The sequence below is a fragment of the Pavona decussata genome, unplaced genomic scaffold (genome assembly GCF_977016875.1).
Source record: "Pavona decussata unplaced genomic scaffold, jaPavDecu1.1 SCAFFOLD_220, whole genome shotgun sequence".
NCBI classification, from domain to species: Eukaryota; Metazoa; Cnidaria; class Anthozoa; order Scleractinia; family Agariciidae; genus Pavona; species Pavona decussata.
This window is the reverse complement of record NW_028145625.1, coordinates 122,680-139,007: the sequence shown is the minus strand read 5'-3', so window position 1 is coordinate 139,007 and position 16,328 is coordinate 122,680. Positions and strand designations below refer to the sequence as shown.

General features: G+C 38.1%; 1 protein-coding gene across 1 annotated transcript; it reads left to right on the top strand.

The window, feature by feature from the left end:
- The first annotated feature begins 6,933 nt into the window (after positions 1-6,933).
- On the top strand, positions 6,934-9,910 carry LOC146459304 (substance-P receptor-like). The gene is made up of 3 exons (XM_085089681.1): positions 6,934-7,291; positions 7,730-7,984; positions 9,044-9,910. The coding sequence occupies exons 2-3, from the start codon at positions 7,844-7,846 to the stop codon at positions 9,401-9,403; spliced, it is 501 nt and encodes a 166-aa protein (XP_084945807.1). The 5' UTR covers positions 6,934-7,291; positions 7,730-7,843; the 3' UTR covers positions 9,404-9,910.
- The last annotated feature ends 6,418 nt before the right edge of the window (positions 9,911-16,328 follow it).

Sequence of the window (16,328 nt, the reverse complement as noted above, 5' to 3'; positions counted from 1 at the left end):
AGCTTAAGTCTCTGATCTGAAAGCCAAAAGCGCATTGACCCTTGTTAACGTAAGTAAAGGTGGACAGTCATCAACATCAAACATAACCGACTTTAATGTGATATATACATATGGTAAAATCTCTGTGTGCAGATTATTCTTATTCCGAGCACTGTAATAAATAAAGACAACAAAAGACTGCATTAACTCTTTAATCCTCAACAAAGCTCAACCTGAAACGAAACTTTTTAAGTCATTAGGCGGGAAAGGCGCTTAGTTAATTTAGGCAAGAAACACACACGACAAATATTTTTCATTATTTCCGAGTTTTCGGGAAAAGTCAGGTTATATAGAGTGTCAGAAAAGGCCAAACACAGGCCAGAAAGGCCATAACCAGGCCTGAAAGGCTCTAACCATACCAAAAGGGACAAAAGGAGACAAACGTCTTTATTTTTCTTAGCCAAAGGCGTGGGTGTCGCGCGTATTTGTGTTTTGTTTTTTCTAAAAAGACTTCCGAATGCAGATTCTTTAGCTTAGAAATTGTAGATCCTGGAGCTTGCGAGTGGCCAAAGGGCTTTCGCCTTCCGTGGAGCAAGATTCTACAATCATTTATCGAAGCATTTGATAAATGTCTTAGCGTTTTGAAAAAGAGACTTTTTTGAGAATCTCTTCAATTCATATATTTTTTATCGTAATTTTTTTCTCTATTTTGTCATCTAAATGTAATTAGTTTTCATTATTATCATTTTTATTTTCACGTATGGCGGAAGGGCCCCCCAAGGGGCGCTATACAATAAAGTATGTATGTATGTACTATATGATGTCATGTATCCAAAAATAACTTAAAAAACCTGTCAAACCGGTGATACTGCCCATGACTGCCGTAAGTTAAAAATAGAGCATGACATCATTGATTAACCTGTCAAACCAGTTTAGAACCTGTTGGTAAGACTAAAATAAAATATGACGTCATCCTATAATGAGTGGTCAAGACAATAGGCGATGACGTCATCGTTAATTTGTTCCCCCGCATAATAATGAGATTCCCCCGCAAAAAAGAGGAAACCGTGGTCCCTCCCTCACTACTCACGAGGGGGGTTGGGAGAATTCGAGACAGTTATGCAAACCCTCGACTACGTCTCGGGTTTGCATAACTTTCGAGAATTCTCCCAACTCCCCGAGTGTTTAGATGAAGTTATGTAAACATGGAAAAAAGTCCTCTATTGCTTTTATAAAATATTTCTAAACAAATAATTCGACAAATGAAGGGAAATTTTGTTTATTTATTTCCTGATTGAAATAGATGTTCTCAATACACGCTCTGGACAATCATACTTGCTACTAGCCAATGAAAACGCGCATCTGACAACACATGAACCAATCAAACTTTGCGTTATAAAAGTCAAAATCAAGTTGAAATTTGTGGCAAGCGTCAGCGAGCCCCGTGTAGATGGCGGCGATTTCAGCTTTGTTTTCAACGAAGGCCTCTGTCTCAATAAATGAACTTCTTCGAAAATCAGCTGCCCAGGAAGGACCGCACATCATCCTTCTTGCCATATGGTGAGGCAGGTAAGCCAGTGCTTAAGTTTTAAGCAAATTTTAGTGAGTTTATCGAGGTGCTCTCCTCAAATGACGGGCCAAATTTCATTCGATATTCAAATTTGACTTGTAGTTTCCAACCTGCCATTAACATAATACAGTGATGCATGTGGACCGGCCCCTGAGAGATAAATCGCTCAAAACGGCGTTTGGAAGCACCGAGTAGCCTTGAAAACACTGCAAAACACATCGGGTAAGCTTTTTTAGACTTTATTATATTTTTGTGTGTGTTTTTGTAGGAATACTTTGGTGACCTGTGTTTAGACTACGAGCATACGAGCAGTCTCTCTTTCGCTCGAAAACCCGCGGGTAATAAAGGAACAAAAAAACTGAGCGAGTACGGTATTTGAGGGGCTAGCTCGCTCTGCGTTATTTTGTTCTGTGTGTTAAGTTCCTTTGTATCTGTAGCCATGATACAAGTCATAACGTTGTGATCAGTAATATGGCAGTGATCTTGCTTACAACTAGAAAATGTTTCAAAATAAGGATCATTGGCTTTTCAGCGAATCATAGCCTCACTTTTTAAAGGGGAATTAGGACTTTGCTTTTTAACGCGCTGTTACACTTGTCTAGGGAATTTTTATTGCCACTTGTCTCGCAATTTCGTTGCGCCGTTGTGACACAAGTGCAAACAAAACTAATTTTCATATGAAAAGCTTTGCACTTAGCTTCGCTTTCATAACGAGATTCACAGCAACTCGGAAATGGCCTATTAACAATTATTCGCCGAAGGCGAAGTAAATATTGCCCAACGTGGAGTCGTCTGTGAGAACCGGTGATCTCTGTTCGGTCTTTAATTGGTTTAAGGCTTGGATACTAGGAATTTGAATTTTTAAGCGGCAAGCACGCAGTAGCGCTCCCCCGCTTCAAGAAAGATTAGTGTTTTTTTCTGCGTGATGGTCACCTACCCAAGACCTCCAGGTGTCGCTTGGTCAAAACACTCGATATAGTTCGTTCGATACTTTGGCAGCCCAAGTTCACGTTAAATCGATGTATATGTTCAGAGGCAGAACTCGTCGGTATAGATATATTTTTTTTTGAGGGGGGGGGGGGGGGACTTATTAAGCTTTTAGTAGGCTTTCTTGTTTGCTGAGTTTCAGTTTCAATTTTTTCCTTAATGTTTTTATGTTTTCTCAAAAAATCAATTTTCCTCGGGAAAAATCGCCACTAATGTATATTCTCAAAGATAGAATGTGAGAGCGAAAGAAAAGAGCTAGCGGCTTTGAGAAAGTCTGGTTTTCACGTTATTAAGGGCTATAGTACAATACAACTCCTGCTAACTCGAGTTCCCATGGGAACCAAAAATTTTGCGAGGTTGGTGTTGAATTTCAAGTTACTTGTTAATAGTTAATGAAATGTTGTGGTTTCGTGCATTATTCTTTCACAATCACATTTCACTTCGGGGCAATAGAATTTTAGCCAAAATTTTAAGAACATAGGACAAAGGCTGAGATCGCTGTTTCCATACTTAATTACATCCATTTTGAAATCACTGGTGATCCTTGGAATCTGATTGGTCCAAAATGGTGCAATTTATTCCCAAATTGCACCATTTTTTGCTCTAAATTGCATCCTTTCTTTAGCCCATCAAAATGGAAATGAAGTAACACAAATAGAATATTAATATTGACAATGATACTCTGTGATTTCAAAATGGATGTAATTAAGTGGTAATTGAACTTCGTGTCGTGCAATTTTGGTCTGAAATCATACTTGCGATTTCAAATCAAACTCGCGCTACGCGCTCGTTTGATTTTGAAATCACGCGTATTATTTCAGACCAAATTGCACTCCACTCAGTTCAATTACCAATATTTACACACGTGATTAAAGATTTTCACGCGTCACTGAACTATCGTTATGACATTTTGAGGCCTTCTTAACCAACGCTTTAAAAAAGGGAGTTCGAGTTATCGGGGTACGTTTGAGCCAAGGGAAAGTAAAATTGGTTCCAGTTAGCGAGGAGTTCGGGTTAACTGATGGTAAATAAATAAAAAAATAAAATAAATAAATAAATAGGAATTTCAGTGGAATCCACGGGGTGGCTCTTCTCTCCACTGTTTCCAGGTCGAATTGGAATTTGGAAATGTTGGGAAATGGGTTCAATTCCAGAGGAAGTCGATTTTGTTCGAGTTAGTGGTGACTTCGAGTTAACCGAAGTTCTACTGTAAAATTATTCCTCGTTAATTTATATACTCTACATAATTATGCCATCCTTTGGTTGCCAAATTTGTGGCCATAGATTAAGAACAAAATGTGCTCTACTTCGCGACCAATAAGAGTTCAGTATATTTTCGCTTAAGTTGGTAATTCTTGTTAAACATACAGCGTGCTTATTGAAGTAAATGGAGTGTTAACATAAATGATATGTTGTTACAATAAACTTCATCTAACAAATTACCGATTAAAGTACCTCCATTTCTTATGCGATATATGTTATACACATGCAAACCATATTAAAACGAAAAAAAATACAAATCCTCTTGTTCACAAATGTATAGTTTACTTATATCTTTAAGTATATTTAAACGTCACAGGTTTGTAGCTGAGCTTCATTTTTTTCTTAGGGCAAAAAATGTTCTGATATTTTACGAAAAAACGATCTGGATGGATTTCCTTTTTAACTTAGTGCAGGGAATGTGTATTGTAAAGTTGTTCCATAGACTCGCCTAAAAGCGCCGTGTCTTGTGTGTTGGATGGTAAGCCAAAACTTGATATCTAGTTGTTTATAGAGACATTAACGAACAACTGCGTCATTAAGATATTCATAATGGTTAAAAACAATGCATGATAACTAAAACTTCCTCTCTATATAAAGAGACTGACTTGCTTTTTATTTCGATAAATGCATCTGTTTGGTCAAGACGAGTTCGGCGCGACTCCTCTTAAATAAAGGTAAGGTCCTGAACATATTGCTTTTTAGTATAATCTTGTATATAAACATCTGCGTTACGTTCAGTATATTCCGTTACCTTGACTGGCAAACTTTTTAAGTTAAAATGAGATTTCTCATAGTATTGCTCATTAAAATATAGTTGTCTGCCGATTTTGACTTCGCGGTAAATTTATGGTAATTACTCCCTGAAACAACTTTGGTGTGTTGGAGAAAAGTAAAATCTAGTGGAGAGGCCGAAACGATCATGCTGGTGGAGGTTCGACTTTCGAAATTCTACTGTAGCTATCCTTGGGATAAATATATTACGCCACGATGAATGCAGGGGATCCAACGGTTCATTTTAGTGAATTTCTGTTCGGAAGGCTTAAGTCACCTCAGAAATTTGGATTGACTAAACATTAAGAAAAACTCACATTCCCTTTTATTTTTTGTCACCTAAGACTTTATCAATGGGGAAATATTGCTTCGTTCTGTTTTCGCAGGGACGAGAAAATTTTATCAGAAAGCGAAATAAGGCAAGCAGAGGATTTTCGGTATCAGCTCGTGCATTAGGGAAAAAGGGATCTCTTCCGTAAAAAACAGTTCATCGACGTAAGGGAAAAGTACCGAGACGTTTTGTAATATTCTCGTTCAATATTCTTGCCCCTGTCAACTTCACAAGGTAAAGTAGTTACATAGTAGCGTTTCGTGACTAACTTTTGCCTCGTCCTCAGAAGAAAGCTTGAAAAAGCATTTGCCTATAAAACCACGGGATTGACTGAATATTACAAAGGATATTTTTTGAAAATGGTGGGCAAAGCGGTTGTAACTTAAAGCTCTGCTTCCTCGTAATATCCGAGAGAGTTTCAGGAAAGAAAGCTTACAATTGAAACTAAAACTTACCGGCACTGAAGATGGTAAGATCTTGGACGCCTTTTGGTTCAAATGTTAGAAGGAAAAGTGGTTTTGAATGTTGAAGAAACAGGTAAATAAAAAAATTTTTGAGGAATGGCAGATACGAGTCAGCTAGGATCACTACTCATTTTTCATTTCCATTTTTATTTTATTTTATTTTGTCATACTTTAGAATTTCAGACTTATGAAACAAACATTTTACAAAAAAAAACAAAAGTGAAGATGAAGTGGTGAGGAACCTTAAAGGACCCAGGAAGCTCATGGAAAATTCTGTTTCCTCTAAAGATTCACGATTGAATGTCCTGCTACAAATGAGGGCATGTCAACAAGAAAATCAGCTATGTCGTAAAACTTGTTCTGTACTTCCCCACTTGCATGATTTCAGTAGAAGTGTAAATACAAGGCGACCTACACCCTTTGCAATGTCTCGAGTGGACATAAAAACTACAACAAAACAATGCGTTTGGGCACAAAAAACAATGGAGCTGGAAGTTATCTGGGTCCAGTTAAAATAGAGCTAAGAGCGGGTGGAGGCCTTCTGGTAAATGCCCACGTAAGCCTTAAACTTAATGAAAAATTCCTTTCCCACAGAGGAAATTCAGTAATTTTGCTCTCCAGCCGGGTTGGCATTCCGGAGGCATTCGTTATGAATGTAGGATAATACGTGGCATTGTTCCCTTGAACTGCGAATTTTACTACAATAAATATTGCCTTTGCGCTAACAGTTTCTCTCCTAAAATTAAATAGGTTTATCAGGGAAAGTGAAATATGTGTATTGGCGACGTCAATACGAGCAAACACTATTTTTACGTGGGTGTTTGAATGTGTCTCGTGACAAGCTCTTGACATTTTTTCCTTGCTACGTGTCTGATTGCATGTCGTGCATGCTTCGAGGGCAAATACAAAAACTAAGGTTTCCACTTCCTTCTATTACAACACCGACAAACTAATATCATTTGTGGTAAAAGAATCAATTTTAAACTCTGAACAAGCGGTTAATATACATTTTGTTTCCATTTTGGAAGCTTTTCCCCAGATTTTTATCAGTTTATTCATGTTTTAATATAGGTGTATCACAATCACACATTCCCAAGTCAACCAAAGCCACAAAACGCTTTATGCTTCATTGTCTTTAAAGACAGTCTCCTATTCCCAAGCGTATTGCATATATACATAGTAAAAATTGCTTGCATTTCAAAATTTTGGTTTGGATTTCCCGAATTTTTGAGGCACACATTCAATTAAAGGGAAACGCCACAGTACTCAATGATAAGCGAGAAATAGGCGGTTAACTGTGAAACACTGGTGCTTTTTCTGTCATGATTAAATCCTTGATGCACGATGGATCCAACAGTCCTTATTTTAAAAAAAAAAGAAGAACTTCTCTTAAATTTTAGAGAATGCAAATCCTCTAAATCAAAGTAAACCAGCTACGAGTATACAAGAACCTGTAGAAAATTGGTCGAAAAGAAGAAGACAGCAAAACCTGAGGTAGGAGCCGTGCAAGCCTTTCAACTGCATTATAACCCCATTCAAAAGATGATGATTGATCTTGGCCCAATGGAATAGAAACATAATGAAAGCAATATTCCAACTTGTAGCAATTAGGTAATTGATGATGTTCAACCAACATTCATTTGCTGTTCTCACAGAAATTCAATCAACTACCTTCTGGTAAACCTAGCTGTCGCTGACATGATGGTAGCCATATTTTTTGCACCGCAGTACATATTTATCCACGCTTTCGTGCACCCAGCTGGAGCTACTGGGACGGTGTTCTGCAGACTGCTGACTGGAGGAAACTTGATCTAGGTCGGCGGTGCCTCGTCAGTCGTCACCCTAGTTGACATAGCCGTAGAGCGCTACTATGCCGTGACTAAACCCCATGGAAAGAGGAGAACGCTTAGTAAACGAAAGCTGAAGGTGTGATGAACAACAGTTTATTTCAGTCCACTGAAACTCTTTGTTTTTTTTATAGATATATATATATTTCATTACAACTTACTAATTACCTAGCTTAGAAGAATTACGTCTCTACCAATAAGCATTATTTTTTGGCCTCACAGTTCACGTTTTTGGAACATGCTATGAGTATGTAAAGCATGTCGATAAGTTTGATAACGTCACTGTAAATACCAGTTCCTAGTTTAAAAAAACATGCAAGACTACATGATAGACAGCCTAAAGCTCATCACGAAGATGATCGACCTGAAACCAATTTGATTGGTCGCTTAGTGTTAATTGATGTTGATGTTACCATGGCAAGCAATTTTTGACACACATCGCATCGCGTTGTATTGTTTTGTACTGCATGTATTTGAAATAAGTACATTGCATCATACATTTTCCTTGGAATTCCAGGTGATCATACCACTTTCTTGGATCTTTGGAGTTGTCATAAGTTTGCCAGTTTTCCTGGTTCAGTACTTTGACAAGGAAGTAAATTACTGCATTCAGATCTGGCCTGAGCAATGGATGGGCAAAGCTTACAGTCTTCCTTGGTTTACGTTCACAGCATTTCTCCCAGTCTCCATGATGTTTTTTCTCTACTCTAGAGTTGTGTACACTATGTGGTTCAATGGTGCAGAGCATAGTCAACGCAATCATCGACAACAGGTTTGAAATAAAAATGAAAAACTTGATCTTGGCAAATGTAGTTGTTGTAGGGCGAACGAATTGCATGGCCGTGATCTGATGATAATTTTTCCGTAAACTGAACTACACTGGATCTTAGAATTAGAAACATCTACGGCAGGGACATTCAACAAGAAATTTATGCACGTATAATAAGTAAAATTGTCTTTTCCTGTGTTCCCGGATTGTTTTATGACTTTTTTAATTAATCCATTTCTGATGCAAGATAATCAGTTTAGTCTGCTCGAATTCGTAATTAGAAGTCTATTAAATGTTACTGTGTTCACACGATCGCAGGCCAGATTAAAAAATTTCTCTTTTTCGTTGTTTGGTTAGATAAGATAATAATGTCAAAATTGTGAAAGAAAGTTTTCGAAATCATTAAAACAGCTCGAGATATGTATATATGGATCCCAGTTAATGAATACACAAAGGTGTCATAACTCAATGATTCCAATTTGGTGTCCAAAAACCTTTTGGACCTTTTTTTATCTCATCGCGAGAAAGGCAGTCTTGTACGCCAAAGAACGTAAGAAAGAGAAATGTCGCCTTGAGTAAAACCTAAGCGACAGCACGGACGAAAATGTAAACGACTGATAGGAAAACCGAAGTATGTAACGTGTGCTGGCTACCAGTGACAAGCGCTCTTGACGCTCTTGGTCCAACGAAACACTTGCATCACAGCCACCTACATCTACAGGGAAACGAATCGTTGCCAGTACTCCCAAATCTCACTACGATGAATAGCTAAGTCTGTTAAATCGGAGTCTGTAGAAGGCGGTATTTCTTTAAACACACATTTTCAGCAGTAACCAGCGCTGGTTTTGGGTCATATCCAGATTTCTAAGCCGTTTTCATCCTTTGTTGTTCTGTTGTATTCTGCTGCCGTTTCTTTTTGCGCTTATTAGGTTTCGTTGAAGTATTTTCTACGCGAGACTGAATAACGTTAGAGGATTAAATCAAAGTTTGCTAGGGGAAATACGGACTAGAGTTTGCTTTTTTCGCAACAATAATGACGATTAAATCACTTTTCATTTGCAGGGTGTGATGAACGTACGAAAACGTGTCACTTTGATGGCTATAGCTGTCAGTGTCATCTTCGCTGTATGCTGGCTAACTGACTCAATTAGCTACGTGCTCACCTTTTACATTCCTATACGCAAGTTTGGAAATGTAACATTTGTGGCCACAGCAACATTGGTCATGTTCAATTCTGCTGTCAACCCTATTTTGTATGCCCTGCTGAGCCAAAGATTCAGAGAGAAGGTCAAGAGAATGATGTGCTACAGTCGTCGCTCATCTGTAAACAGGAACAATACTACGAGGGAACTTTGGACGCTAGAAGTGATCAACTGTACTAACCTTTCCAGCCAGGATATAGCAGTAAGCTCCATAAAATGACTTTATGATATGAACTCTGCGTTATTTTCTCTTGTGTGACGACTAAAAGTAATGATAGTAAATATAAAACTTAACACATTTTTATTGAACCAAAGCTTTCTCTAGGTCCCGAGGAACCTATTTTGTTCTTTGGTGATCACTTATTAAACTTTGCGTTGGTGTTTCAATGGTTCCAAAAGAACCAAATGAAGTGTTACCCTATTGAGGGCGGACTGGAAGGCATGACTAAAGTAAATGTAACTGAACGGGGCATATCAACTACCTATCTCGTTAATACAAATCGGAAATATGGCACTTGTTGCCTAACCCTATCTTGAACGGGAGGAGGGAGAGCGATTCTTTCTTTGGCGACTTTGAGCTTTAATACCTTTTTTTAACATTTCCGCAAACGGCACGAAGCTTGGTGACTTTTTCAGACACTTATCTGGAAACAATTTACAGTGGTAGATCAGAGTTCACTGAATGTGATACCATGGCAACCAAGTTTTGACAGGTAGGTTTTTTCAGAAATCGGAAGAAGGTCTGTTCTTTAATAGTTTTCGTGTTTTTGATTTAATTTGATAACTTTTTAGTCGATTTTGGTGGATTTCTGAGGTTTCGGTAAATTCAAGAAATCCGCCAAGATGTTGGATCCAAGATGGCCGCCATTTTGAAATCAAATCGTGACGTAATTTCCACGTCATGTGACGTCGCCATTTCCTGTTGTTTAGGCGTACTATCTATAGAGCGTATTCATGTGACGTCATAATTTTCTAAAATCAAAAACTAGAGAACCCTTAAAGTTTTTATCCTCATCAGGCATAAGAGGCCGTATATTCATAACTGTTTACAATTTTACAGCTCCATAGCATCCTTCGTTTGGAAATCAGAGCAGTTTGAATTTCACGGTTATGGAGTTGCGTGGCAAAGAGCTACGATCGACTTTGTTGAAAAATGTATGCTTATCTCATTATTTTCAGCCTTTTAATAATAATAATAATGTTTATTTCTTATATTGCGCAGTCTAACATGCTAGATATGATCGAGTGCGCATTACAAAATCTTAATATAAAGTAATGAATGGCTAATCTAAATAATAACAACAATAATAATAATTTACAATCTCCGGAAAAAACAATAAAATTAAAATATGAGTTAATAAGAGAACTAATAAAAAGCTAATTTAAAAAGATGTGTCTTCAGTAAAACTTTAAAAGTATTCAATGATTGGCATTGTCTGATTTCCAAAGGGAGTCGGTTCCATACTTTGGGCGCGACATTTTCAAACGCCCTATCCCCTAGTGTCTTTTTTGTTCTATAGGTATTATCCATTAGAAGTATGCCCCGGTGTGATCTCAACTGGTACCGCGAGCTGTCATTGATTATTATCAAGTCTAAAAGATAACTGTGGTGCGACGCCATAGATACATTTGTGAACTAACATTGCTATCTTGAATTCTATTCTGTGGGTAACCGGAAGCCAGTGCAGGTTGATCAGTGATGGTGTGATATGATCATACCTGGATACAGTACATACCAGCCGAGCTGCCGCGTTCTGTAGGCGTTGCAGCTTACCAAGATGAACAGCGGGCGTACCATATAATAGACCGTTACAATAGTCTATTCGTGACAATATAATAGCCTGTACAATGGACTTCCTATTGTCATATGAAGTTAGAAGTTAGAACATTAGCGAAAGTGCTTATGTAGGTGGTTTTGGTGTTCAGTAGTGCTAATCAGTCTCTAGATAGCCAAAGTAAGTTCCAGATGTTAACACTGTTTTTCGGGCGCCATATTGGTGTTCCACGGAGGTACACCAAGATGGCGGATCCATACTGGGCTCTGTAAATTTCTACAAAACATTTCGACGGATATCTGACGTTTGGGGAGACGTACAAGCCTAAAGTTTGGAGAATTGTCTCCTTTAGTCATCCTCTGTAATATCCAACTTCTCAACTTTTTCCACTGGATGGTTTTTGATTTATTTTTTTACTGCGTGACAGTGCATACCCGCTATCCTCCAAGTCTCATTGTGATAAATTTTATATTTGCGAAGTTACGATGTGTGGTAGAATCGGCTCCCCTCAGCACCAGAAGACAGAAAAGCCCGGTCTAGATAGGGTAAAGGCGCTGCCACACTTAGCAATTTTTCTTTTAATTTGTTGTGTAATTATATATTAGTCGCACCTTTGTGAGACAAGTTGCAGGAGTCTATGCCTACTGTAATATTCCCTAAAATGAAAAAAATCAGCTTTGCTTCTTCTGGCAGTATTTGTTCTACAATTTGTTGGTGATTAGATCCTTTATTACAGGATCCGGTACTTTTACTTTGTCGCGGTGGTCCTTACAAACACAGTTACTGGTTTTTACTACATATGTCTTGCAACGTTTCTTGGGCATTAGGCATTGCAAAAAGTAGAACCAATTCTTACTTCTTACAACGATTGCCACACAAATAAATTGTGAGACATTTTCATTTCAGCCGGGGCATGTTACTCTAGGCATCGTTTCGTGCAACTTACGTCACGACAGAATTGAGAGATAGGTTGCAAGAAAAATGAGCTAATGTCACACAACCTTTCATAACTTAAAAAGGAGAAGTGTGATTGCTGAGTTTGTAGGATCAAAAAATATAGAGTGCACAATGTGTATAGGCCATATTGCACACGTAGACAATAAAATGAGATTATAATATGAGGCCGCGAGTTCAAGTCTCGTCGAGGTCAAAGCCCATTGCGAATCGAAGGAAGCTAGGCCTACAAATAAAGGCTCTGGTATCCTTTATCTATTATTAGTAATCAAGGCCATTTTAACGAGGACAATTTCGTGCGATTAGTTTAGAACCATCCTTTTAAGGGTATAAAGTAATGGTAATCAAACCCTGAAAATCCTGACCGCTGAAAACAAATCAGTGGCTCAGAGGTATTCGAAACCACGACAATCCGGTTGCTAGTCTATCCAGGAACCCATTACTCCTGGCGTACAACTGCCATACTAGACCTTTGCTACGGCGTTTTCACAAATCGGTCTCTTCTGTGTGTATGATACATATAAAAATACTATTTCCCGCAAAAATTTAATTCCTGGTTCACGTGAGAATTATGCAAGGCTTGAAACTGGTCAGAAAGGCTCCCGTGGGAGAATGGAATTGTGGGAACTTCAAAAATAAATAGCCTATTTCCGAGTTGCTGTCAGCCTCATCATGAAAGCGAGGCTAAGTGCAAAACTTTCCAATTGAAAATTAGTTTTGTTTGCATATGAATGAAAACCAATTTTCATTAATAACAACTTTGCACTTCATAATGAGGTTTAAAGCAACTCGGAAATGGCCTATTGGTCGATGAAAACGCCGTGACAACGAGATAAAACAGTTCTACGTTCCGGGTACTGGCGGTCTTCTAGTCTACCGCTCTACCATCTGAGCAACAAAGCTACGATGGGAACATGGCAGCGAGAGCAAAAACTTATCGAACTTTAGTCTTCTTTTTGTTAGCACAAAATTGTGGATTTCATTTAGCGTTAAGTAATATATCAAACATAAGGAAGAGTGTTTTCTCCGATTTCCAAACACCGAGAAGTAGGTTGGAAAAATGAGGCGCAGCCGATTTTTTTTTTAACCAACTTCGAGGTTTGGAAATAAGAGGAAACACTCTTTCGAGTGTTTGATATAGCTTCTCAAACTATTGATAATTCTTGGAGAAATACGAAGCAAAAGTTCACAAAATTTGATGATAATTAAGATCATATATCTAAACCTCCTTCAAGGTAGTGATTTGCTTTGTTTTGGCTTGATGAATTATTAACGAGTTTGAGAAGTAATATATCAAACACGAGAAAGCGCGTTTAATCAGATATCCAAACACTGACAAGTAGGTTGAAAAGTCGAGGCGCAGCCGAGTTTTTTTAAACGACCTTGAGGTGTTTGGATATCTGTTGAAACACACTTTCGAGTGTTTGATATGGCCTCTCAAATGATCGATAATTCTCGGAGAAATTTAAGGCTAAAGTTGGCAAAATTTTATGGTAATAAAGAACACATATTCAAACCACGGTCACAGTCGTAATTTTCTGTGTTTTCTCTTGATGAATAATTAATGAATTTGAGAGCGGCTTGTAAATATTCGGTGAATATCACCTGATACTTCCCGTGATCTGAATTCAAATTCCGAAAACTTAATTAGTCATAACGAGGAGTATGAACTACTCATAAAAAATATTGATTAGAAGTGATCAGTATTCAATGGAACATAGTTAATTTACAAGATTATGGAGCCCGACTTTCACAAATTTCTTTTCATCAAATTGCCTATATCCGTGAGCTGGAAGAAACGACAAAGTCAGTCGTGAGAAAATTGAATTGAGGGCATCTTTTGAAAAGACAAATTTGCATTTAAAACATCAGTATTCATTTTTCTCGTTATACCACCTGCAGATACACTGCAAATAACACGAGACATTACCTATTAGACTGTCATTGGAGTTATCTCTCACAACCATTACGTTCAATTGTTTCTACGAAATACCATTCTAAAGTAAGTTAACATACATGTACGATGTTGCTCAATTTTATTATTCTTGTAGTTTTTGATATCGTCATTCGCTAAAACTGGTAACTTCTAGCGTTTCCAGCGACGCCAGTCTACCAAATTAAACAAAAACCCGCCCTAAGGGTCAAAATAAATTGGTACCGTTCTAAGAAGCAAATTGATCGAAAATGGCAAGCTACGTCGCTGTGAAATTCACGTTTCCAAGGTGACAATGCACATACACAACACTTCCTCGTAATATAATGCAGTTCATCTTATTCAATAAATTAGAAAAGGTCCTATATCCACTGAAAGCAGGACATTAATGACAAAAAGAAAATTTTACTGTCTGTGATGAAACTAACTAACCGCAGGCAATCTACTTTTACGATCTGATGATTTTCCCTTTAATGTTTTAAAAGAATTACCATGCCGACATTCTGACAAGTTATAATTAAAGACAATTTGATGCTGCCACGACAGTGAAGGTCTTTCTTGGTAGACGTACGTGATTGCAGCGAATATCGAAACAGTCGTAAGGTCTAGTCTTTTGATTTCTACAAAGATATCCCATACCACATACCAAGCCGGTCAAGGCAAATGGGATTCAATAAACCTGGTGAATAGGGGGACAGTAAAATTTTAGACTTAAAGCCGCCAATTATTTCTTTTCCAAGAAAAGGAAACATTTAAAAATTTCAAGTAGGCACAAGGTCGGTCAATCGACATGAATCTCCCTGTTTGTTATTAAATTGTAAGCGAACGCTTACACGTCAAAGCTGCGGACCCTTCCTTGAGCCAAAGGCACAAAGAATCAACAAATTTTAAGGATGGCTCTAAGCGCATTAAAGCGCTGATTTTCTCCCAGATATAACATAGTCTTTAGTTCGTATAGCACTGCACCGCTGTCGCAGAGGTCCTGGGTTCGAATCAAAGTTTTTCATTGACCTGTTCACGTCCAGCCATTTGTTCTTCATGAAAAATAACAACATGGAGTATCTCATTGCAGCAATTTAAATAGAAACCACGGGATTTTGTAGAGGTTTTTCTTTAAAACACGGCGAATTGCGGTTAAATTGTTTTAAAATGCATGTAAACTTACCGTGATTAGCGGCAAAGTTTGAGGGAAAAAACGAACTGCCAATTGACGCGACTGTTGCTGCGGCGAGCGTTGCCATGATTCCGAGCTCATGTTCCACGGAAATTAAGCTTCTTTTTTTACAAGCGTCTTGTTCTGTTTTGTTTGTTTGTTTGTTTGTTTGTTTGTTTTCACATGAAGGATAATTGAAAATTAAATGCAATTGAACTCTGTTTTCAATCACTGGGCGAACCTGTTACTTGACTTTCCCTTTCTTTTTTCTTAAGTTTTCTAGGGGAAATACTCCAGTTTATAAAAAACGCAAAGTCTAAAAAGTATGACTTTACCATTGAAATGCAAAAAACCTCTGTCCCACAGTTTTCAACAAAGTTGATTTGTAAATTTACCTTTCTTGTAGGGCTCCAGTTTAAAGTCTTCGCTCTTCGCTCTTCAGTACCGCGTAATAAATTAATAAGCAAAGCACACGCCGTCAGCGAGACAAGCAAACTGTGATATAAACTTCCTTTATGACGTAAGACTAACGTCAATTACAATATTGCGCGCGCAAAGAATCTCATTCGTCCAAACAGTTCAGATAAAAAAAATTAATTGAGCTAATGACAAGAGCGAAGGAAGAAAGTATAACCGCTTTTTTTGTGAAATCGTTGGCTAGCTACAAGTAGTCTATTATTTCTCTCGTGCTAATAAAGCGAAAGAAATACGCGAACGTGCGTTTTATTGTTATTTTTCTCGGCCTTTACAACTGGGCGTAGCCTTCAGACAGACACCTTTATTCAGTTATAAAGCTCAGGGTAGTCGTTTCAGGAGCTTCAAAGCACCCTGCTATCAATAGGATCCCTCGTGCTTCGAATCGTTCCAGGAAATATATGTCTTTCGCCGGCCGGGAAGTCCGGTTGGGAAAAACTGTTCTCATGTTCTTTAGTACCATTGACAACGTGCTTAGGAAAGTTTGCGACGCGTAAAACAAAACCGGAAAAGGCGTCCGCTTCTGACTCCACCCGTTGCACCACTTAAAAGTTGCACAGTTAAAGACCTCGTCAGTGCGCAAACACTATGACAATAGACACGCAGGCAGGATTCCAGATGACCTTTGCAATTGTTTTAAGGTGTTGAAAAAATGCCAGAACAAGTTTGATTGTCTCGTTAATGAGATGTTACTCATTAAACAATTACGACCATTTAAAAATGTGCAATCTGACTCAATTTGCGCTAAGGTCTTTGTCTAACTTATGCAAATTAGTGACTCTAAACTCTCAGTTACTCTTGCAATCGCATACTTAACTTTAGTTTCCCTTGACAATGGCGCCAAGATGTCGCCGAA